This window comes from Cygnus olor, chromosome 4 (assembly GCF_009769625.2).
Source record: "Cygnus olor isolate bCygOlo1 chromosome 4, bCygOlo1.pri.v2, whole genome shotgun sequence".
Taxonomy (NCBI): domain Eukaryota; kingdom Metazoa; phylum Chordata; class Aves; order Anseriformes; family Anatidae; genus Cygnus; species Cygnus olor.
Genome location: NC_049172.1, coordinates 29,234,264 through 29,260,700, shown reverse-complemented (window position 1 = coordinate 29,260,700; position 26,437 = coordinate 29,234,264). Strand labels below are relative to the sequence as shown.

Genomic DNA, 26,437 nt, shown 5'->3' with positions numbered 1-26,437 from the left:
ATACTCTAATTACTCTGTACCTAATTGATTAGTAGATAAGCTTTTCTCTGTAGCAGCCAAAGGAAATTTTCCAGTTAGCTAAACTCTTGTAAAAAGTTTTCTTTCCACACTGGATATAATTTATTTTATATACATGCTTTATAGATATAAAAGGCACATTAAATTCCTTCTACCCTGCTTTCAGATAAAATCTACGTTACATAGCACTTCATGTGGCTATATTGGAGCATTCACCAAAGTCAGGTCATTTTAAAATTTATGGGGTTTATTCTCCTTTTGTCAAGCATTTTCTACATACAGAACATTCACATGGTGTAAGTTACAGCAGAAAAATGCATGAAACAGACTACTGCAAATAAGTGAGTAACAGACAGATTACATGATTCTTGTTTGTTCACAATGGAAAAAACTTGTTAAAAAGGAAAACAGATTCAGTAACTAGAAATGTAAGCAGACTCCTAATTTAGTTAAATCTACCTACCAGGAGGTTTGCTCAAGCTAAAGAGAGATCTACTGTATCACACAGGGCAGGATGCCAAATTCACACAAGATTACAATGCTAGAAAATTCCAGATTTCTAAATAGTTTTACACAATCTAGATTGGAGTAAAATTTTGTTTTAAAAAAGGCGTTATTTCTTTTATTGATTGCCTTCAGTAAAAGGAGGTCAGTTTAAGAGTTTATAAGCATTCCTTAGCAAAAACGTAATAAAAATAAAAATACTCCCAAACTTTTAAGTCATTGCTCTAAGTCTGGATCGTTGTTTACTGCTGGCTTTCTTATCCTACTAACTACTGTTATTCTACTTCTGAGAATCTCATTTTTCCCATTTAGATGTTTGCTCATCATTAAAATTAGAATTCTAAGTTATCAAACTATAAAAAAATACAAAGTTTTTGTTTTTTATTCTTTTTTTTTACTAATCCAATTGGATGCATGAAACTGAAGGTCTGTTGAGTTAACCAAATAGTTTAACAAATATGGTTCGATGGTACAATGCATAAGCAAAAGTATTACCTATAGGTTGTTGACTTCAATTCTCTGAGTTTCCAGCTTCCTAAATGTGTGGTTGTTTTTTTTTTTTTGTGTTTTTTTTTTTTTTTTTTTTTAATACCAGTTTTCTTGTTGGTATAGGTGAAGCTTCATGATGCCATGTTTTCAAAATGTGGATTACCCTGAACAGTTAAGTGCAATGTTTCTCTGTAGTAGAACTCAAACTCCTCACTGATGAAACCCTGTGATAGCTGAAAAAATTAATACCTATTTTTTTTCAAAAAAAGAAAAAAAAAAGTAAGCCTCTGCAAGCAGCTTTCTCAGCTAAGACTCACCATAAAAATAAACTCCACAAACTGCAGCGATCAGAAAACTGTGCACTGCAAATATAACTTCTCCTTTTTTCTTTTTTTTTTTTTCTCTTTGTATGTTCCAAAGCTTGAGACTAGAAATTTGATACTAAAGGTTTCTCTCCAATGACAAGCAATCCTGTAGACACAATGGGAATACATTATACAATTTCTATGCTTTACCTTTCTTGTGAGACTTTCACTTCAAGGCACGAAAAGATTAAACAGTGGACTGGACAAAACAGGACATAATATTTCTGTTTAAGGAATCAAAGGTTGTACAACAGCTCTTATTTTGTTTCTGAAGCAAACCAAACCAAAGTTTGAATCATATTTACATATGATTCTTCCATTTACAAATTCAAAGTATCGTGTTAAATTCCCTGAAGCTTTACGTTTTTTACTACTTTCTTTAAGATAATGCATGATGTTTATCATCAATTTCAATATTCAGCAATTCCACTCAACCAATACAATCTTGGCTGATAGTTTATAAGGAGTACCATCATCATATAGCTGTTGTTTTAGTAACTTTTATGTGGAAATTGACTCAAATTGTGTTTAAGTCAAAGAAATAACAGGTATAGAAGGATCTAACAATTTCAAATGAAATGTCTAGGTTTAAAGAATGGTATAATTTAAGTGCAATGTACTGTAAAACTATTAATTCAGTAAATATCCAACACACATCCTTATGCTTCCCCAACCCAAATTACTGTGTTGCCTCTCTCAACTTCAGTGATTTCGCAATTTAACTTATTGAGGCGTCCATCCAGGATAAACAGAGATTCCTTGGAAGGGGTCATGAGATACTGACCAAAAAGGCCACTGTCTTTTATAAGACGGTTCTTACTGTTCCAAGGCCATTCGCCTGCCTTTACAGGCTCCTTAAGACTCTTCACCATCTTAACCTTGCCAGAGGAGAGCTCCACGAAGAGAACATCAGTTTGTGTACTGGAGCTACAATAGACATTGTATTGATGAGCTTCAGTGAATGATGGCTGAAAAGCTACATCAGATATGTGCAAATTTGTATGAATGTCAAATGCATCCTGTATTTCTCCTCTCATTGTAATGGACTGGAACCTCATAAGACCCTTTGCGTCATCAATGCTGACAAGGTAGTGTCCATCTGGAGAGACGTGTGGTGTGCCTGTTACATCGCCATTATATCCAATCACAGAATCAGTAACGCTATCCACTATAAGCTGTGGTAGGACAGCCCCAGTAGTGTCAGGCTTACAATGGATAAAAAAAAATCCTCCAAGATGTGTATAAGCCAGTGACTGAGGAATGCAATTATAATCTTTTAAACTAATTGTCTTGATGTATGACATAGTTTCAAGATCAATTTTCTGGAGCACAGGCTCATCCTTATGCAGAACAAATCCAAACCTGGAAGGAAAAGCACAAAATCAAAGAAAGTCAGAGTTATTGTATGCATTATGTACAAATGTGGAAAGCCAATGCAACAAAGTCAATGAGTTAGTATGTGCAGCAGTGTACTAATATATATTTCAGCTTCAGATGTTTCACATATTAAGCATTTTATAATTTTTATTTGTCAGTGTTCTTGTAATTTTAATTTAGAGTGCATCAAATGAAATGTCTAAAAATATTTATCTGATTAATTGGAAAAGTTTTTTTTTTTTTTTTCCAATTGACATAGGATAAAAGGTAAACATTACTTTGAACATATCTATCCAGTTAAAACTTTCACTAAGAAGAAAGACTAAATATCACTAGATAGTACACCTCACATTTTTTAATTCACTTCATACAGTTCTTCAACTTTCTTGGGAATATCAGCTTAATCCAGTGCTCATTGTTATTCAGATAATTATCCAAATATTCCTCATTTTAATTCAGCAGAAATGAATATCATAAAAGGATTTAGGTTTATGCCTCCCAACTATCCAAGCCCCACCATTTCTTACATTTTAAATGACCCTTTATGCATTTACATACATCAAGGAATTTTCACTGAACATGAATAATATGGTTAAGTCTTAAAATTCTATAGTTTAATGTTTATAACATTTTAAATATACACTATATTCTATAATGGTAACATGTAAGTTTTGACTGCACAATCAATTGTTTATATGCCTAAACCACTGCTCTAAATATTATGAAGTTATGTCAAAGTAAATTAGTTTTGCTAATAATCTAAGAGCATTCACAACACTTCTCCAAAACAGCTGTTTTCCTTTGGCACATTTCTCAACATAACACTTTACTCAATCTTTGATCCTAAGAATGAAGCTTTCTTGCTACTGTGTACTGATATATAATCTAAAAATACCTTTCAGATTCTATTCATATGAAGCACTATGAGAGCCACAGTTTTTCAACAATTGAGTTGTTGAAGATAGCACAAAATTTCACACCCTACCTTGCAACCTCAATATATTCAGTTATCTGTGAACCACCAAAGAAACGGGCAGAAAGGTTTCAGGACATTGTTCAATCAGTTCTTCAGACGTAAGATAGGGTGAATTATATTTGTACTTCCTACTGAACTAGTAGAATTTTCAAGAACATTTTTAATTTTAGCCCCACTTTCAGAAATCCTTGCATCCTACTTCAGTATGATAGGATCATAGAACTGTAGAATCATTTGTGTTTTTTTTTTTTTCCTGCATGAGTACTGATGGAGGGCTAGACACTGCCATTAATATTACCTTCATTATTAATATTAAATGTGGGAAAAACAAACAAACAAAAAGAAAAAACAACAACAACAAAAAACCACAAATATCTAGATTGCTGTATCAAGCACTGAAACATCAGAACATGGAAAAGCAACAAAAACAGAATGCCATGTTAGCATTATTATACACAATATAAACTCAGCCAACATTTGTAACCTGTCCAGTTTATGTTGTCAATCTTTAGCCCTATTTCTAGTGCAATTAGATTCATGTCATTACACATAGAACTCTATTTCCTCATCCCTGCCCTGCTCCAGTGTTACTGCTTTGGAATCCACTGGCCACATCTGAGAAGGAGACGTTGTAACATGGGGAGTTTTCATGGAATGATGATTGGTGGCTAAATGGAAGATAACGATGCTCCTGCAGAAGGAAGCATGAGGTGAACTCACCAGGAATTCATCTTTGCCTTAGATTTAGCACATAGTGTTACATGTCAGGGTTGCAGGTCAGAAATCATAGAAAATGAATGTGTAGGAAAACTGGACTACTGGAGTGGAAGAAGATGGCTGGCATATGCAAGAAAGGTTAGGGCATTTGTACAGGAAGAAACTGAACATGTGCGAAAATCTCAGATTATTGTGGAATGGTGTAACATGGGACAAAAAATAGACCAGTGTTGTGGTTTAGCCCGGCTGGCAGTCAAACACCACACAGCCGTTCGCTCACCCTCCCCCCTCCCTCTCCGGGATGGGGGAGAGAAACGGGAAAGTGAAGTCTGTGAGTTGAGATAAAGACAGTTTATTAAGACAGGGAAAAGAATAACAACAATAATAATAATAATAATAGCATTAATAGTAATAATGTGTACGAAATAAGTGATGCACAATGCAATTGCTCACCACCCGTTGACCGATGCCCAGCCTATCCCCGAGCAGCCGGCCCCCGCCTCCACCCCGGCTAGCCACCCCTATATATTGTTCAGCATGACGTCAGATGGTATGGAATACCCCTTTGGCCAGTTTGGGTCAGCTGTCCTGGGTCTGTCCCCTCCCAGCTCCTGCTGCATCCCTAGCCTGCTCGCTAGCAGGACAGAGAGAGGCTGAAAAGTCCTTGGCTTGGTGTAAGCACTGCTCTACAACAATTAAAACATCAGCATGTTATCAGCGCTCTTCTCATCCTAATCCAAAACATAGCACCCTGCCAGCTACTAGGAGGAAAATTAACTCTGTCCTAACTGAAACCAGGACACCAGTTACTTACTACCATTTAGTGATGTCATTTACACAAATTTAAAATTGAATAGGATGCTGATTAACCCTTCCCACTTTTCCTTATTTTAATGAGTTAAAGGTATCTGAAGGCAAAGGAAAATATCTAACCTGAGGTCAGTGCAATGGCATGCGCTGAATACATTAAATACTCTATTTTCAGCTACTAAAGTATTATTTCATTTATCTAAATATGAGTACTTTGCATGGTGCAGACTTTTGCTTTAATTACTCTTGAACTCAATTTCAATAGTGAACACAATGAACATTTTTTTCATTTGAGTTTGGTTAAGTTGATTTTCGGTTTGAAAACATTATTTTTCTCTTCTTGTATACCAATAAAAACAATAGGGAAAAAAATGGAAATCTTATTTAAAGGGAAAGAAAAAGCTTTCACAAAACTGCTTTCAATTATGTCCAGAATTTATATCCAAGTGATGCTTTCCGGAGTGCATAAATATATACAAAAGTGGTTATGTGATTTTGAAAGTCCCACCACACACCCCTATGATTAAGTATATAATTACTTTTCAAAGTTTGTCCTACTGTTTTCAGAAACTGTATAAAACAGAGCTAAAAATTGTTTTCTGTAAAGAAATCATTCATTTCACCTTAAAGCATATTTGGCATATCTTATTGTTTATGTGTGCCCAACACATTTCATTCTACCTTCATTGTAACTAAGAAAAATTACTCAAAATTCCACTGTATGTTTTCATCTGCATTCAAATTTCAGAATTAGAAATCAGAATTTGTCAGAAATCACAAATAATTTTAAAAGTAATTATTTTTAACTATTTTTCTACCACAAAACAAATTTGAAAATCTACGTAAATGTATTTCAAACTTGAGAAAACCTTGAACAATTGCTTTCATGTATCACGTATCATCCGGACAAGCAAAAAGAAATCTTTATGCAGCTTAAGAATCAATTTATTTTACAGATTATTCTAAACCAATGAAAATGATCCTTTCTTTCTGAAGTAAAATACAAATGCAAAACAGTACGAATTACCTAAACCATAAATTCTTTCTTTCTGATTTAGATCACAGTTAAAATGAATGATTTAAATCACTTTGATTCAAAGAATTCTTCCCTGCCTATGAATGATCTACTAAACAGTGCTAATGATCAATTTATGAGATATTTTGCATTCAAAATGTCACTAATTTCAAGATGAATACATAAATTACTAATCTATGTCTCTCAAACATTATTCCCTATGTAATATGTTTTTGAACCACAGGTACACTCAGTTTATGATAATTTTGGTTGCATAAAACCTTTGATTATCAAAACAGTGAATATATATATACATATATATATATGAATATATATATAAGTTAAATATAAGGTCTCACATAACTTCCCTAACATTGCATCAGCTGAAGGTGTGGAAAGACTTACATTCAACAACCAGTTTTACTAATGGGAGAGGCTGCTGCCACTACCCATAATCCCTCCAGTTTCTCATAACCTGGTGGCATCCTCTGACAGAGGGATCCCCTAAATTCTACCACTGAGTAGTTTGATTAAACACTCCCAAAGACACGCCATCAAAATAAATTTAGTTATCCTGGAATCATGCAGTATGTCTGTTGATTAACCTGGGTGGTTTGAAGTAAATAGTTTTGGAGCCAGAGCAGAACAAAATTTTCCACTGGTATCAGTATGTTAAGAAGAGGATGTTTGTCTACATCCTTAGATGCAAATGTCTCCATATCTTCAGGGTTAATCATATGCTTATTTCAAAGCAAATCAACATATGCATTTTAAAACATAAAACAACTAAAAATACATAATTTCTAAATTTCTAGTATCTAAACCACAACTTTCCAAAGCATTCTAGTTTCTTACGCAACTTCATATATCTCTTTGTACCACTTAGTTCCCAGTCCAAAACCAACACGTAAAAAGCTTTCAGTATCTTGGATACATTAGTCTTAGAATTCAAAAAGCTGTTTCAGGTTTGGTAACAGAATTCACAATTAAATGCTTGAAAATCAAAGAAACCAACTTCAGGATTGCAAAAGCCTTATCCTGATACTGTATTTGTTGTTCCTAGAAGCACAAGTTATTATTTTTACTGTCTCTGCTTTCTCTGAAGCTATTAAGATACTTGATTTTACAATCTCCCGCTGCTGCAGCAGCTAATCATATAACTACTGATAATCAGCTATAACAGAATACCCATTTACAATGCATCTCTTAAAGTGTGCAAGAGGCAGCTTAATACAATTTCTTTACACTGATTCCTCAGTTTCATGCTCTTAAATATTTTCAACTTTGTAGCCTTAACATTGTTTACCACTATCCATGCTCTTCACTGTGTCCTGCTTATTTCTGAAATTTGAAAAAACAGCTTTGATGGAAATTCCTTCCCTTTTTTCTTTATGTAGCAATTTCTCTAACACAGGAAAAATATACTTTATTATAATGTTAACATGAAGACTTTTTGCTTCAAATTTTTTTCTAGTTCAAACTTAAACAACTTACAACTTTGGGCACTGATATAATGTGGAAAACTATAGCCTACCAGGTAATGTTTTTAGAAGTGAGTAGAAGCTCAGCATTGCTAGCAGAATAATAATGCAGTGAACTTAAGTAGGAGTTTTACTGATTTCAAAGCACTTTACAAGTATCACAACAAATGAAGTAAAAAGCTGAATGACTTTCCTAAGGCAATATAATGATCCACTGGCAAAGTCAGAGTAAAAATACAGGTCATTTCAAGTCCAACACACTTTTTTTTTTTTTACTGATCACGCTACAGGCTACCCACACCACTGCAGCTGAGGTCCTAGAAGATACATGCAGGAGTAAGTAAGTTCAGACAACTAACATACATCCTTTTGAATAAGACTATAGGAATAATATTTGCATCAAAATTAGCTAGGCTTTTGAAACTGGGTGGGGAAAAAGAGAAGGTTCAAAAGGGGAAGCTGGCAAATCTTTATGAAGGACCAGGACCTGCCCTTCCCTAGAGCCAGAAGTATGGCTGCCAAAAGTAATTTAATAGAACTAATGTGATTCATCAATATTGTCGTTCAATTAATTCTTTCTCAACCTGTCATAGAATCACAGAATCGTCTAGTTTGGAAGAGACCTCCAAGATCACCCAGTCCAACCTCTCTCCTAACACTAACAAGGCCTCCACTAAACCATATCACTAAGCTCAACATCTAAACGTCTCTTAAAGACCTCCAGGGATGGTGTCTCAACCACTTCCCTGGGCAGCCCATTCCAATGCCTAACAACCCTTTCAGTAAAGAAGTTCTTCCTAATATCCAACCTAAACCTCCCCTGGCGCAACTTTAGCCCATTCCCCCTCGTCCTGTCACCAGGCACGTGGGAGGATAGACCAACCCCCACGTCACTACAGCCTCCTTTAAGGTACCTGTAGAGAGCGATAAAGTCCCCCCTTGAGCGTCCTCTTCTCCAGGCTGAACAATCCCAGCTCCCTCAGCTGCTCCTCGTAAGACTTGTTCTCCAGACCCCACACCAGCTTGGTCGCCCTTCTCTGGACTCGCTCGAGCACCTCCATGTCCTTCTTGTAGCGAGGGGTCCAAAACTGAACACAGTACTCGAGGTGCGGCCTCACCAGAGCCGAGTACAGGGGCACAATCACCTCCCTAGACCTGCTGGCCACACTGCTTCTTATACAGGCCAGGATGCTGTTGGCCTTCTTGGCCACCTGAGCACACTGCTGGCTCATATTCAGCTGCCTATCAACCAGTACTCCCAGGTCCTTCTCTGCCAGGCAGCTTTCCAACCACTCATCTCCCAGCCTGTAGCTCTGCTTAGGGTTGTTACGCCCCAGGTGCAGGACCCGGCACTTGGCCTTGTTGAACTTCATACAGTTGACCTCAGCCCATCGGTCCAGCCTATCCCCTCGAGCAGATCGACACGCACCTAACTTGGTGTCATCTGCAAACTTACTGAGGGTGCACTCAATCCCCTCATCCAGATCATCGATGAAGATATTAAAGAGGACTGCCCCAGTACTGAGCCCTGGGGGACTCCACTAGTAACCGGCCTCCAACTGGATTTGACTCCATTCACCACAACTCTTTGGGCCCGGCTATCAAGCCAGTTTTTAACCCAACAAAGCGTACGCCAGTCCAAGCCACGAGAGCCAGTTTTTTGAGGAGAATGTTGTGGGAAACAGTGCCAAAAGCCTTACAGAAGTCAAGGTAGATCACATCCACAGCCTTTACCTCATCCACTAAGCGTGTCACTTTGTCATAGAAGGAGATCAGGTTCATCAAGCAGGACCTGCCCTTCACAAACCCATGCTGACTGGGCCTGATTGCCTGGTTGCCCTGTAAGTGCTGCGTGATGACACTCAAGATAATCTGTTCCGTGAGCTTCCCTGACACTGACGTCAAACTAACAAGCCTATAGTTCCCCGGGTCTACCCTCCGGCCCTTCTTGTAGATGGGCGTCACATTTGCTAGCTGCCAGTCGACTGGGACCTCCCCTGATAGCCAGGACTGCCGATAAATGATGGAAAGCGGCTTGGCCAGCTCCTCTACCAGTTCTCTCAGTACCCTCGGGTGGATCCCATCCGGCCCCATCAACTAGCGTACATCCAAGTGCTGTAGCAGGTCGCCAACCATTTCCTCGTGGATAGTGAGGGCCACATCCTGCTCCCCATTCCCTTCCACCAGCTCAGGGTACTGGGCATCCAGAGAACAACTGGTTTTGCCACTAAAGACTGAGGCAAAGAAGGCATTAAGCACCTCAGCTTTTTCCTCATCTTTTGTAACTAAGTTTCCCCCCGCATCCAGTAAAGGATGGAGATTCTCCTTAGTCCTTCTTTTGGTGTTGATGTATTTGTAAAAACATTTTTTGTTATCTTTAACAGCAGTAGCCAGATTGAGCTCCAGATGAGCTTTGGCCCTTCTAGTTTTGTCCCTGCACAGCCTCGCAACAGCCTTATAGTCCTCGTGAGTGGCCCGCCCTCTTTTACAAAGATTATAAACCCTCTTTTTTCTCCTAAGCTCGAGCCACAACTCTCTGTTCAGCCAGGCCGGTCTTCTTCCGCGCCAGCTCGTCTTTGGGCACGTGGGGACAGACCGCTCCTGAGCCATTAGGATTTCCTTCTTGAAGAGTGCCCAGCCTTCCTGGACTCCTCTGCCCTTCAGAACCGCCTCCCAAGGGACTCTCCCAAGCAGTGTCCAGAACAGCTCAAAGTCAGCCCTCCGGAAGTCCAAGACAGCGGTTTTACTGGTCCCCTTCCTGGCTTCGCCAAGAATAGAGAACTCTACCATTTCGTGGTCACTCTGCCCAAGACAGCTCCCGACCACCACATCTCCCAGCAGTCCTTCTCTGTTTGTGAACAGAAGGTCTAGCGGGGCACCTCCCCTGGTAGGCTCTCTAACCAGCTGCGTCAGGAAGCTATCTTCCACGCTCTCCAGAAACCTCCTAGACTGCTTCCTCTGGGCTGTGTTGTGCTTCCAGGATATGTCTGGGAAGTTGAAGTCCCCCACGAGAACAAGCACTGACGATTTTGCAACTTCTGCCAGCTGCCTGTACAACTCCTCGTCCGTCTCCTCATCCTGGTTCGGCGGTCTATAACAGACCCCCACCAGGATGCTTGCCTTGTTGGCCTTCCCGCTGATCCTAACCCACAGAAACTCAACCTTATCAGTCCCAGCCTCAAGTTCCACAACATCAAAACACTCTCTAATATAGAGAGCCACACCACCACCCCTTCTGTGCTGCCTGTCCCTTCTGAAGAGCCTATAGCCAGACATTGCAGCACTCCAGTCATGAGTGGTCCCACCACGTTTCCGTGATGGCAACCAAGTCATAGCCTGCCTGCTGCATGATGGCTTCCAGCTCCTCTTGTTTGTTACCCATGCTGCGTGCATTAGCGTAGATGCACTTCAGTCGGGCCATTGCCTTCTCCCCAGGCCTTGCCACTGTTCCCCCATCACAGCTCCAACAAGCCTTATTTCAGCCCCGTCCCCCTTCTTACCTAGTTTAAAGCCCTCTCAATGAGCCCTGCCAGCTCCTGGGCTAGGATCCGTTTTCCCCTTAGAGATAGGGACCCGTCTGCGGCCACCAGGCCGGGTGCCGAGTAAAGCGCCCCATGGTCAAAAAAAAACAAAATTTCTGTGTTGGCACCAGCCTCTGAGCCACGTGTTAATCAGGTGGCCTTTCCGTGTCCTCTCTGTACCCCTCCCTGCTATTGTAGGGATGGATGAAAACACCACCTGTACTCCCGCTCCATCCACTAACCATCCCAGTCCCCTGAAGTCCCGTTTGATAGCCTTCAGGCTTCTCTCTTCAATATTATCACTGCCAGCCTAGACTATCAAAAGCGGATAGTAGTCAAAGGGGCGAACCAGGCTGGGAAGCTTTCTGGCAACATCCCTGACCATGGCCCCAGGGAGGCAGCAGACTTCCCTACGGGTAGGGTCAGGCCGACAAATAGGGCCCTCTGTTCACCGGAGAAGGGAGTCGCCTACAACAATTACCCTTCTATCTTTCTTGGTGGAGGCAGTCTTGAGGCATGGAGTCGACCTCCTCGCCCTAGGTATCCTCTTGGGTAGACTTTCTACCTCATCTTCACTCACCGGTCTCTCAAGCTCTAGGGCCTCAAACCTGTTGTGTAAGGGCACCTGGGAAGGTGGGGGCGGTAGGGGAGGCCGTCCCCTGCGAGGTCGAGCAGGGACCTGCCTCCATTCCTCCTTAACTCCTAGGTCCCCTCCACCCCCATTTGGGGTGTCTCACCCTGGTACCTCTCCTTCAGGCCCTGCAGGGAGTTGCTCCCCCAGTCTATCTCCCGCTCACGCTCCCTGATAGCCCTCAACCTCTCCACCTCCTCCCTGAGCTCTGACACCAGGCGGACCAGGTCATCCACCTGCTCGCACCTCACACACACAGTCCCTCTGCCTCCCTCAGATGGCAGCAACAGGCTCAGACGCTCCCTGCATCCAGAGACCTGAACTGCCGCATTTTTGAGCAGGCAGTCAGTCTGGGTGGTTACAGACTTTCTAGAGAGAGAGCACTCTGCCTGGTGTAGACCATTGCAGCCCAGCTAGCGGTCGACAGCCGTTAGAGGAGTTGTTCGTATGGGCGGGGGAGGAATGGTCTGCGCTCTCTGCCCTCCCTGCTCGCCCTGCCTGCATGAAATGCCGCGCAAACTGCCGCGCCTCGCCCTTCTGACGCGCCGCGCTCCCTAGGGGCTGCTTTTGAACAGCCGGGGAGGGGGCGCTGCTGGCTCCGCCTAGGCCTCGTCAGCCTCCCTCGCGAGGGCTGCCGGGTCCTGGCGGCTCCCTCGAGTGGCCTCGATGCCGGAAAAAAAAGCCCTGCCTGTCCCGATCCCCCGCACCGCTGCAGAACGCGTCTGCCCTGGAGCTGATCGCCTCGGCAAGAGGCGATCATACCAGCTTTATCTTTTCAGTGCCTCAATTAAAATTCAGTAAAGCTGGATGCAGAAGTAAATACCCAAACAACACAATAATACATATAAAAGCTGGGGGGGGGGAGAGTTTCAAAGCAGCCGGTCTTCTTGGATGTAAAAGGATTTGTCAAGCTATGTGTTTAATATATTTGCTTGCCTGCCTGCTCAGTAAGAGCTATGTGGCTGGGGTTTTGAGAAGCTGAACAAATCAAGAGAGAGGTCTACTTGTTCACGTGCCTGTGAGGTTTGTGTGGCTGGTTCTTAGTCTATGAGAATTGCTAGCAGCAGCATAAGCATGGGAAAAGTAATGCAAGTTCTGAAGGGAAAATGCAGAAGGGAAAAAGGGAAGTGAAGAAAAGTGATTAAAAAAAAAAAAAAAGCTAAAGATTCCATGTCTGATATTGTAAAGCACCGAGAGACAAAAGGAGAGATTAAAAAAAAAACACTTTTGTAACATAAAGATGAGGTAATATTTTCTAGGCCAGTAGCAACTGAGGAAGATGATAAACAGCTGTGGATTTTTTTTTATTATTATTTTTAGGAACATACATCTATCTGTCAGATTAGATAATTTCTCCTGAGAATGTTGAAAGAGTTTACTAGCTTTTAACACTTTAATAAATCTCAGAATAAAAGACAGAATTGGAAAGTCTGGAAGCGGATTATTGAAATATTCAAAAGATCAAGCCAGGCATCAGCAAACTGCAAGCTGATTAGCTTGATACACATCTCAGGGAAATAATAAAATGGATGGCAGACAAGCAGGTCAATATGAGATCTGAGTCCAAGGAGTCAAAAAGAACCAAACTTCCTCCTACAGTCCTTGGAGTAATATACAGGGAGAGGTTAGAATAATGCAAAAGTCTCGTATCTATTATACATTGGGAAGACCAAAGCCAGAATGCTTCATGTTGCTTTATTTCTGATATTAAAAAAATAAATAAAAAAAAAGGAATATTTAAAAAATGGGGTAAAACATCTAAAATTATTTGAAGGATATTTTTAAGCAAGAGCCTGAGAGAATTCAAAATATTTAGATTAAGAAAGATATAATTTAGATGTGACTTATTTACAACTTGTACATATTCCTTAATGGAGAGAACATTCTGTTTAGTAATGCTATCTGTAATCTCACAAAGAAAGTATAATAATGATTACAGAGTGAAACTAGACAAATTAAAATTAGAAACATGCATTTTTCTAACAATGGGAATGATAACATATTGCAAAAATCTACTATAGAGGTGATGAATTTTCTTTGGTGGGAATCTCCAGGTAAAGACTACTCTTTTTGGGAGACTTGACCAAGCCCAAGTAGATGCAGATTTAGAAATATCCGATTCACTATCTACATTTCTCAATTACTATTTGAAATGTGTAAAATCTATGGTATGCACAGAAATCATAGAATCATAGAATATCCCGAGTTGGAAGGGACCCATAAGGATCATTGAGTCCAACTCCTACGAAGTCAGAAAAGATGTTCTCATGGTCTTTTCAAGCTTATGAATATAAGAAACATTAATTCTTTGTCTTTGTTCACACAAACAAAATAGCATCAGTACAGTAGATTTTAACCTCATAGAATTCAGGCATCTGATGCTGAGATTTTAAGAAGGAGCTAAGTGTTTCAAATCTTATGAAATTAATTTTGATTTGACATAATATCTCACAGACCAAAAACAATTAAGAAAAAAAAAAGTCCCCATTGACTCTACAACACATTAATTTCCAAATTCAGGAAGTTTGTTACTTGTTTGGGTAATACAACTATACAACTACAACAGACATAATTTCACTTAGGAAGAAAGATGTTCTAAGGCTGGGATGGTCATTCCTTTCAAGTTTATTGATCTAAATATAGAAGATATTGGTGAATAGCTTGTAGGGACAGTCATTGATCATAGAGTCCTGCTTCAAAAAGTTGCCTGCTTGCATACAGCAATGATCAGTTGCAAATAAATTTTAGCCCACTGTCCAATAAACTAATTGCTGCTTTCTAACAGCTAGGTGAATCCATCCATACTTCCCTTCTGTCTAGCATAAAGAACCTCTTGGCATGCCAATGTCAAGATTGTTAACTGTACTTTTGTTGTCAACTTGTACTTTGTCTTTCTGATGAGGAGGTAAGAGTAACTAAAAGAACACATTATTTTCCAAATTTGTCAGAAAACAGTACTGTAAGTCGCCAAGGTTAAAGGAAGCTTTGGAGTACACAGGTTAGCTCTGATCCAAAAAAGGCCATGTGGAGTAAAAGAGTGTAATTTACCAGAGCTATAAGCAATGAATTATCAATGTAATGTATTAAAATCTCGTCTTCCAATGCCATCCATAGTCCCAATGCAGTAGGAACATTTCACAAAACTGATATTAGTAAGAGAATTTTACTGGAGATCTCAGTAAAACAGTCAGGAAGTAATAGGCTGAGCTTTCATTATGCTGTTTTTTTTGTTTGTTTTTTCCCTCTCCCTTTAAAGTAAAGCAAGACTATTAAATCTGGGTGAACAAGTTTGCACTAATACCTTACATTTCATTCTGTTCTGTGGATATCTGAATTCAATCCCCAAAGCTACCATAATCTAATAACTTTTCAAAAGCCCTTAGTTTACTAGAAGGATTAAAAAAATTCAGCCACTCATAGTCAAACAATGAAATTGTGCTTGTCTCCTGTGTGCTGTTATCCTGTTTTTTATGATTAGGTTGTTGGAGAACAAGTGATACTTCAGAGTAACTTCACATTTCCCAAATGATTTATAGATAGATGGTGGTGTATTTAATGCAAAATTTCCCCTCATATAGATTGATATGCAGAAGCCTCCCACTGTTCATTAACCTCTGATCAATATTTATGAGAATCTCAACACTCATGTCTTTTCTATGCAGTGAAATCATGCACAATATCTGGCAGCATATAAAGGTGTTTGTCAGAGTGCATACTGGGAACTCATGCAATTCAAGTCTGAAGTATATGAGACCAAATTTTCACATTTTGAATCATTTTACAGTTAATGCAAGTGGGAAGCTGTAGCCTGTGGGCATGTCACTCCAATTGGAGTATATACTAGAACTATGAAATCTGAAATTTTCTTTCTTCATTTACTCCATATGTATGAATAATAAAGATTTTAATACCAGATTTTAAAGAATTAACCACATTGAAGATTTTCCACAAAAAAAAAAAATTTGTCACAACTATTTGTTCAGACGAACAGTTAGAAAAGAAAAATCTGAGTAATTATACTTAGTAATTCTATAGCACCTTTCATAGGAGGAGTGCATTGGGCTTGGCTGGGATGGAGTTCCTTTTCTTTACAACAGCCCACATGGTGCTGTGTTTTAGATCTGTGACCAAAAGAGCATTGACAGAACACTGATGTTTTAGTTGTTGCTGAACAGTGCTGACAAAGTAGCAAGTCCTTCTCTGTTTCTTACTCTGTCCCCCCCCCTCAGCAACTAGGTTTGGGTGTGGACAAGAGGCTGGGATACAGCGAGGACAGCTGACACCAATTGAACAAAGAGATATTCTGCCATAGAACATTATGTTCAGCAATAAAATTCTTTCCAGAGTAGCCAATGCTTGGAAAACTGGCTAGGCACTGGTCTGCTTGTGGTGAGTGATAGCTTTTGCATCTCCCCCCCCCCCCCCCCCAACTCCTTCACTTATTAAACTGTCGTTATGTTGACCTATGAGTTTTCTCACTTTTGCCTTTCTAATTCTCTCTCCCCCATCCCAACAGGGGAAAGGGAGTTGGGTGGTGGGTTCAGCTGATGGCCAGGTCAACCCACTACAAGGAGTCAGTTTTCTGTGAAAACCATTGAGTTTTACAGTACCTAGATGAAGAGAAATTGAGACAGATAAATTATATTACTTCTCTAAACTAACTTAAAAGAGGCAGAGAGAATATCCTAAAAGGTACCAGCTTTGAAACGTATTTTTCAGCAGTGAAGTCTGTACAGATGAATACCTTGTTTTCCTAATTTTAACAGGGAAAAACAAACAAACACGCTCACATATTTAAGAGAAGAATAATTACAATAATTGTAAAAACTAAAGTTAACATGCTATAAATGATTATTTCTAGTCTCATAATCTACATTCAAGACCATAATTTATTACAGCAGTTTTCTCCTTTCTACTTAGATATGCTTCTAATTTTTATTTATTTTTCTGTTTGCTGTAAATTAGAAACTTCAGTGTTATGCAACGTAACATACGAGAAAAATTGCTTTCAGATGAACTTCATATGATAATTGACATGAAATATATTTTTTCTTAAACAGTAGTGACATTTGTATTTACTAGAAAAATGCACAGTGTAGTACAAATGGGTTTACTTGTTTTAATGCTATAGCTAGAACAGAAGCAAGTCTTGCTGCTCAATTGCTAGAATGTATTTTAAAAATTGGATTTAGTATCCAGATTTATGGAACTATAAACCTGTATGAAAAAACAGTGAGCAGTAAACCTATGACTGATATACAAACATCCAACAGTCCAGTTCATCAGCTGTCATGAAAATGTTTATGTTTAATCCTAAGGGGAGGCAGCACATTTATACCTTCATCTAGAATGGCAGTGACAGATCTGAAGCCACACAAAACTAAATTTTGGATGGTTCTGATAAGGATTTCAAGTAATAATACACCTTAAATTTAAAAAAAAGTGTACTTCAGGCTATGCACATGTGCAAAAGGATCATACTGCCACAATGGCTCATGTCATTTAAGTATTACATTTTTTATAATCTGTTCTTTTCATCAGTTTATTAAAAATTGATATATGAACTAGGAAATCAAAAGGGACAAAACCAATACATGGCTTAACCCTAAGTGGCTCTTCCACATATATCAATCCATTTATGTTTACATCCTTACTGCTTTGAAATATAATATATATATATATATATATATATAAAATCTGCAATTGTAACAAAGCACAGCTGCTTCCTTCCTCTAAAAATCACATCAGCAGTCAGTAAGTAGGTTGAAAAATTGTCACTATGATAGTTCAGTCTCAAATTATCTCCTCGCTACAAAACAAAAACAAAAAAAAAACAGGTGGGATTCCCTTCTGGTAGACGCTTACATTTAAATATATATAATATATAACCATAAATATATAACACAGGTTAAGTCTTCAAGCTGCTATTTTTGCCAGCAGCCTAGAGAATCTATTAAGTTGACCAGCACAGGAGATGAACAAAATTGCCATCTAGATTCCTCTACCTGTACAGACTAGACCTCCATTAACTGTAGCAGAAGCTAGATAGCTTGCACCCATAGATGCATAGATGCAATGGATTTTCACACCTAAATCTACCTGCCTACCTCCTGAGCCTCACGCTCACCATAGGTGTTCTATCCAAAAGAAAACATTATATCCCAAAATAGACTTACCAGAATTTTGCAGATTCAGAAAACTGAAGTTTAATTGACTAACATTACATCAGGATGAAAGTAAAAGCTAGAGTTCAAAAACTTTGAAATGTGATTTTCTGTTTCTCCTAGCTATTATAACACGTTCAGGTACCACATAGCTGTAGGGGTTATTAAAGCTGTCCTTTTTGATCAGAAATTAAAAGTCTTGCTCAGAGGAGCAGCTGGCACTACCTTCAGTCACTAGATACAGAGTAAGTATATGTCAGTATATATACAGTATGTCAGTATATATATAGTAATATGTCTCCATGCAAAAAAAGAGTTAAAAACAGTGAGAATATCCCCTCTTTGGATTTTCAGGGATCTCTTCATCACTCTAAAAGGGTAGTTCTAATACAACATCATGAATACACTTCACTTTCAAAAAAGTGTATTTTTCCAACTGTAATGATCAAGTTCAAATTTTCTCAAGTCAAGAGGCTTGAGACAACAACAACAAAAACCTACCCACCAAAATAACAAACCACTCACTCCAAAGTTTGTCTTTCAATTTTATCTCCTTAGGGTTTTGCAGAGCTCTAAGAATTGTAGGCAACATTTCTCAATGAATTTTCCAAAGGTAACTTTGCTTATCACTATGTCTGAGTATTGTCTACTGCAAAAGGTCAAGGTGAAATTACATCTTATGACTTTTAACATCTCTCATTTAGACATTGCATATACAAATCATAACAAATATTTTTCAAATAGAATGTGACCCAAATCATACTATATCTACTGATTTTAAATTTTTATGAAATTTCCTTTTTTTAAAACATACCTTTTAAAAGCATATCTGTTTGTACAGACAACTATGAAAACTTTGCAAGGGAATGGTACATCATGCATTTAGTATCCAGCTTAGGCACTGTCTTTCTACAATTGGATTGACAATTAGGCATTGTCCGTCTACAATTCTACATATAAGAACCATATTTCATAACAACACAGTTGCTTCCATTAATACCATTATTTTTACACAATACCAAGATTGTAAAAAGCATAATTTCCCAGTGTTAAGATACTGAGACAGTCATGTTACACAGTTTTCCTCATTCTATTGCATCCATCCTGTGTGAATAACCCAGGAAAAAATATTAGCCTACTCAGGCAGTGGTACTTTAATTAATTATAATACAGTTGGGCCTCATCTGTTTTACCTTTATTCATTGTGTGCATAACACAGAGTTTTGTGCAAGGATGCTGGGCAAAGCATACTAAAGTGAAGGTCTGTAAAGAATTCAAACCCAAGGCAGACTTTAGGGCAGCCTTGTTTAAACATGCTTTACCCTCATTTGCTGCAACCGAACATCTTCATTTCATCCTATAATAATACTGCATCTCCAGTAGTTATTCAGAATGAAAGATAATACTAAGATCTGCAGCTACAGAATCAGTGAAGGTGCGACATTACTTTAATTGGAAGTTCTAACCGAGTAAAGTATAAATTAATAATGCACCAGATACTCCATACAATGTTTCAAAATCATGTGAATTCTGATAATGCATGTGAATCTGCATTAATGTTGATATTGAAATCATGTGAATTCTGAATGGCATGAAATTGCAACAGGGAACATTCAGGCTGGGTGTTAGGAAAAAGTTCTTCACCGAGAGGGTGGCCGGGCACTGGAACAGGCTCCCCAAGGCAGTGGTCACAGCACTGAGCCTGCTGGAATTCAGAAAGAGTTTGGACAGCGCTTTCAGACATATGGTCTGATTTTGGGTGGTCCTGTGTGGAGCCAGGAGTTGGACTCCACGGTCCAAGGAGTTGGACTCGATTATCCTTGTGGGTCCCTTCCAACTCGGGATAGTTTACGATTATATGAACGCATCTTTAAAACAGTTTTTTCAAGGTACCATTTTGTCCACCATTCAGACAGCAAACTAATTTAAAAACAACACCCAAGTAAGAAGCTAGGATGGAGCTGCCAACAAGCATTATATTCACAACTTTGCTGCCTTTATGTTATTTTCTTCCTATAGACAAGAAATACACATTACTTATGAATGCAACTGCATTTACTATAAAACAGGAAACATGTAAACACGAGTTAAAAAGTCATAACAACACAAGAAAAGCCTAACAAATAATTTGCTAGAAATGGGGATTAATTTGTTTTTAAATTATTTTTATGAATACTTTAACATAAAACTGTATTTGTGATGGAAAGATGGATAGAGTAGAAAATGATGATAATGTACACACCAATGTCCCCCTTTCCTTTCAGTTTCTGGCCCTACACTCACAGATTACTCCACTCAAGTTAATAGACTTTTTGTAAAGAGAGATCTAAGATCAAACACTTTGGGAAAATGATGTTCTCAAAACAGAAACCAAGTAAAAGAAAAAGAAGAGAACTAGATGAGCTACAATCAAAACTATTTGTACACAAAGCAAAAAAAACAGTATTGTCGGACAAAACAGAAGTTTTCAAGGAAACAGTAACAAACATTACCTACTTTATCCCACGTGATTAACATTCATCTTTAAAACTACTCCATATTCTATATTTTAGAGACCTTTATTCAGAATTTATGCTAAAAATCAACATGGGAAGATATAGTTTTATTGCTACAAAGCTTGATCAAATCTGCTGATCAAAAGTTTTCTGGAACTCCAGGTAAATACCATTAACTTCCCATGAACAGTCTGTTAGAGGATCAGGGTGGTCCCTGACTCTATAAAGATCTTCTAATCTGGCAACATGGGAAAGTATTAGTATTTAAACAAAATTCAAAAATAAAAATGTGTTATATATCAAGCTTTTTTTTTTTTTTTTTTTTTTCTGATGAAATGAAATTATCCATTGTAGTTCTGGAGAATGAGACTATCAGCAAGGAAAGGAAAAATAAATTGGCCGAAGAACTGTTTCTTAGTGGTACACATCAATTGCTTTCAGTGGTCTTTTGAGCTTTTGTCATTAACACACATACACAAAAAAAAAAGATGCACTCTTCCTTGTAACTGTGGATTTTCTAAGAACTTGACAAACAGCACTGTAACCATTATTTCTTGTATTAAAATCATTCTTTACTTTATATCCATACATGGATGATTCTCGGGAAGACTGTTTTCACTGATTTCCTTCACTTCATAAAGGCCTTGCAGTCATACCATTGAAATATCACAGAGTTAATTTTCCTCACTTTTAAATTGCTCTTTCAAAAAAAGTTCAAAATACATTTTTTATTGCCATTTTCTATTACAACTGCTGTAGCATATTGCACAAATAAAATATTTATCTCTAGATAAAAAACACATTTTTCATTTTTGAAGGGTTTCTGATTTCAAAAACTGTCAGCATTGCAAGGGCATACCGGTCTTCCCCTCAGGACCTACAAAATGATTGTTCCTGGAATAGTTCATTTCTGGCAGGTTGCTGAGAAAAGACCTTTCTTTAATTTCTGCAGTTCAGAAATGGTTGCTTGATGATAACAAAAGGCTAAGTGGATTTTGCCTGTTGGCTATTGCTCATCAGCACAAAAGTTGTTTTACTTTTGGGTACTACAACAGTCTTTGACCTTTGAAGTTTGTTTCCCTGATTTTGTTTCTGTTCTTTATGACACTAAGAACTCTTGCTTCATATTTCTGTTTTGCAGCAGAAAAGGTTCTCCCACATAACAACATCGTTGCTACCATTTCTGTTAAATGAATAAAAAGATCAGTTCTGATGAAAAATGGAATTTAATGCCAGGTCTTTACCCCCTCTCCCTACTTCAGTGTAAGATTGTACCTGCAGAGTATTTAAATTATATCTCACTAGAGATCTATTGGAGGGAAATGGAGTGTATACTGAAGAATATCTTCGAATGACCTATGTTAAGGAACAGCTGGGAAGATTTTGCCATAGCTGGCCCAATGGCGGATTCTTCAGACACTTTTTTTCTTTTTTTTTGGTCTTGCAGGAAGAGCACACTTGTTATAACATGGACCAGTTAGTCCAGTGTTTTCCGCTCATATTTAGTACACATTTGCACAGGATAGGGATAAGCCCTGATCTTTCAGGGTACTAGTGATGCCAGCGTCTATGAATTGTCTGAGGCTTCCCTCATAAAACACTTACAACAGAAGTATATGAAACAGACTTTTTCATTATTGGAAATTGTTGTCCAATGATTACAGTATTCAAAAGAAAATAATCGAAGACATTTTATGACAAAGGAAAACATTTTGGTTTCTACATTTTTAGAATCCAGGAATACATGTAACTATTTGCATTTTATCATAAAAGAACTAATTCTCAGCAAAAATAGTCTTTGTACATTGGCAGCAAACGTGGTTTTCTTTCTTGTACATTTTAGGAAAGAAGAGCAAGCAATTTAACAACAACAACAACAAAAAATCACTTCATTTTTGAAAAAAAAATGAAAGCCAAGGGTTAGCTATACTGACACAGTGTACAAAATACATTCCTAAAGATAGCCCTGAATGTCACTATGAGGAGGGATAGAATTGAAATTTGGCCAGAAAATATGGTAACAGCCAGGTGGGCAGATGTCTTATGGAATGCACAGCCAAATTTGTATATGCCAAAAGAAATAGTCAATACTAGTAGAAAATGAATAATGAGATAGAGATAAGGACTGCAAAGGTGATGAATTATCTATGTCAAAACAGTCCCAAAAGGTCTTTTCTTCATTTATAAAATGAGGCTCCCATACTGTGATATCTGGGGATATATGAACATTGAAAAGAACAAACACTAAATTGTACCACAACTACTTTTTCTCCTTATTTACTAATAACCCAAATTAAGAAAATATTAGACTGAACCAAAACAGATATTTATTTTATTTAAAAATATGATAGATTTTTGCACAGAAAAAAAAAAAAAAGCACAAGAGAGAACATTTCTATTGCAAATGCAAGATCGTCATGAGAAAAAATCAGGCACACCATGGGAAGTTGCTGTGTTTAATTTGTAGATATTAGTGGTTTGTATTATTAGGTTTTGTTTGTTTGTTTAAGATGAAAGTTTGAATAGTTTATCCACAAGAAAAAATTGTATGCTGACAGTTGGGAACTCATTGAATGTACATAGACAAAACAGTATACATATGCAGATCTGGAAGTTTTTTTAAACTCTTTGATTCATATAATTACACAAGCATCTCAGCTTTACTAAACATTAGAAGGGAGGCTTCTAACATAACCTCAAATAGAAAAGATTAAATGTCATTATTATAAATGCTCAAAAATAGAAATGTACAAATAAAAAATTGCAAATAAATTTTCAATATTCCAAAGTCACAAATGAAAAATACATAATAATATGGGTTGCTATGAAGAAAATTCACTCCATCTGAGGCATACCCAGCAAAACATTTTAAATCATTGTGCTCTGGAAGTTTATCAGCAAACATATAAAAAATTGGTTAATTACATAATTTTAAGATTGCCCCTTAAAGCTAATAAATGAATCCTTATAATTTGGTTTATTTGGAATACCAGTGAGCAATTAAAGATTTACTGAAATAACTTCTAATCACTAGATACTAGAAACTCAGTTAATCCCATACTTGCAGAGTTTAGTTTCTTTTTACAATTGATTAAATTTTTATGTGTTTAATTGTGTAATGTCTTTTCACATACTGACACGTGCTGCGTTTTAAAAGCAGATATGTACCAGGAGATAGGTACTACAGTTATTTATTTGTAATAATATTTTGTTTGGCTACTTCAGAGGGAGAGATTATATTATCCTAGAAGTAATTTTTTCCTGCAATGATGTCTGCACATGCAAGAGGAAAAAAATAAACTATAACATGGAAAACATTTACAGCTTAGCAAAACTCCTCTTAGCTTTAGTAGAAACCAATAGACTTAAGCCAGGTTGTGGCTATTTCCTGAACTAAATGGGAAATGCAAGTAGAACAAGAAGAATGTTCCTGCTATCGCCAGTGGTAGTAGCTGAACAAGTTTGAGAGCATTTAATGTGTCTAAACTGAATCTCTTAATCTGTTAGTTCTTCATATTCCCTTTAGAACGAAGATGCTGTAAAAATCACTATTCACAGCAGAAAATAGTTTTTGCTGTCTCCCCTCCTTCTTCCCCACAAGTTCCTATGAGTTTGTTTTTCATAAAGAACACACTTATGGACCAAAAGGGACCTCCTTTGCCAGGGGGAAATACACAGAGAGAGGAAAGAATGACTACAGGTTTTCCTTTTAGCGCTACTCTCACAAAGACAGGGTTTACAGAGATGTGAGATGGCACAGTGTGAGCCCCTAACCCAGAGAGACCTCCATTGTGTGCTGTGCTGCCATGGAGGATTCACTGAAAGATTCCACAGTCATTAGAAATTGCAGTTACTTGCTACATCTTCACTGATTGCCCTGGTGCTATGGAGCTCCTTTCTCCAAATCCTCAAGCTTTCAAGTTATTTCCCCTGTAGAAGTACATATATTTATAGCTTAAAGACTAAGAACTGTGTGCAAACTTGATACTCCCCTAATAGGGCTTGTTAATTTAATTTGTAAAATATTAAATTCTCTTATCTTTGAGCTAAATCACATTGGCTACATTAAATATTCAACCTCCCAAATTAATTCCACCTCTTTTGTCTATAGTTGGCTCAGCATTTATCTTTTTTTTTTTTTGACATGCAAATCATTTGAAAAGAAAGTTCTTTCTGATTATGTAGGATTTTTGAAATAAAGTATTTTCTGTGTGCTTATTTTCATACAAATACTGAAAATGCTCTGACAGTTCAACTACTTCACACCACTGTATGGGCTTAAACTCTGGAATGAAGTGTGGAATTCTGAATCCAAACTTCTGAAAGTACTGAATCACCACCCTAACGTGGGTTTAATTTATGAAGGTTCACAAGGACGTATTGGCAGCACATTCCAATTACCTCTTTAAAAAAAAAAAATAGTTTTTGGAATGTGTTGTGCAAATGAATAAGCATAATTTCAGAAAGACTGCTTCCCCTATTATCCTACACAACAGAGAAATAAGAGAGGTAGGTAAAGATTCAAACTGAGAACATTTTAACTTTATTCAGATCCTGAGCCATCTCACCAATGAGTTGATCGTTCATTCTTCCACTTGTTAAGCCAGGTAACTATATAACATTTAAAATACTTCCTAATAGATTAAAACATCTAAAAAGTTAGAGTGATTCCACTACAGTGAGTTCATCTAATATTGCTTTTGAAACATTTTTCAGCGGTGTAATGATAGACCTTAATTTATTCCAATTATCTTTTGTTCACTTCGATTTATGAACAGTGGAGCTGAAATAATCAGCTCTTTTGCTCCTTAGGCTTCTGAGAATATATTTTCATGAGTATTGTACAAGTCATCTTTTTGCAGCCATCCCACATACTAATTGCAAATATCTATTTTTATGATAAGAAATGGGTGTTAGCAGACAATTAAGGACATGATCATTGGTTGCAATGAACTGCTTTGGCACAAAGAGTAGTTCAGTGATTAAAATTTTCTTCTCATTAAATGTATAATGTATAATGCCAACTATTGAAAATATACGTACTCAATTTTTGTATCTGTATAGTTTATAACAGATTAACAGATTCCACCCTGTCCACCTATAAATGGTTAGCAGTTGCAAAAGGATTACATCATTCAAAATTTTAGTTTTACAGGTGACAAATGCACCTGGCTGCAGAAAGCTTTCCTTTTTTTTTCTGGAAAGGTCTGGTGTTGCACTGGAACTGACTTCTAAAAAAGAGCAAATAGGTCCCTTGAGCAGTTATCTGTATCAGCTAATTCAGCCAGTGCGTTTATCTCCCTTCTTTCTGTCTTTCACTATTCACGCTCATAAAATGCTCCCCTGGCTAGAATAAGCACCAAATAGCAACAAGTTAAAGATTTATATTCATTGCATCACATTCTACAGAAACACATGCTGCTGTTGAGGTTTTTTATTGTTGACTGGTGACAATTTAGATTTAACAGACAAGTTTTTTTTCTTTATCACTACTACTATGATGGATTTTTCTGATGCAATTAATTCAAAAACTTTCCTGACACACTTCTCATGTGGTTCATTTTCATTTAAGCAACAACAAAAACACAACTAAGTACTTGAAGGCCAGACTTTTTATGAAAGGCAAATTCTTTAACAACTAAGTGACTTCACAAAAATAGCTCTTGAAAAAATACATAAAATAAAAATACAAAATTTCTGTATGTAGTCTTTTTTTAATAGAATATGAAGCTCAGAATTAGGTAGTGTTTTAGAAAACTAACGTAAGATTCTTTGCATTTTAAAAAAGTTCATTAGAAGGTAAAAAACAATTGCAGTTGAATTGATTTTGTTGGTTAACAACATAACCCAAAATCTATGGTTTAAGTATTGGAC

The 26,437-nt window shown here is 37.6% G+C and overlaps 1 protein-coding gene across 8 annotated transcripts in view; it reads right to left on the bottom strand.

Annotated features, from left to right (window-relative positions):
• Positions 1 to 866: 866 nt before the first annotated feature.
• FSTL5 (follistatin like 5) overlaps positions 867 to 26,437 on the bottom strand; it is a 415,275-nt gene continuing 389,704 nt past the window's right edge. For all 8 annotated transcript variants that reach the window (XM_040555979.1, XM_040555981.1, XM_040555984.1 and 5 more), the window contains one exon: positions 867 to 2,738. In XM_040555979.1, coding sequence (XP_040411913.1) covers positions 2,036 to 2,738 — 703 coding nt within the window. In that variant the 3' untranslated portion in view covers positions 867 to 2,035. The remainder of the gene's footprint in view (positions 2,739 to 26,437) is intronic.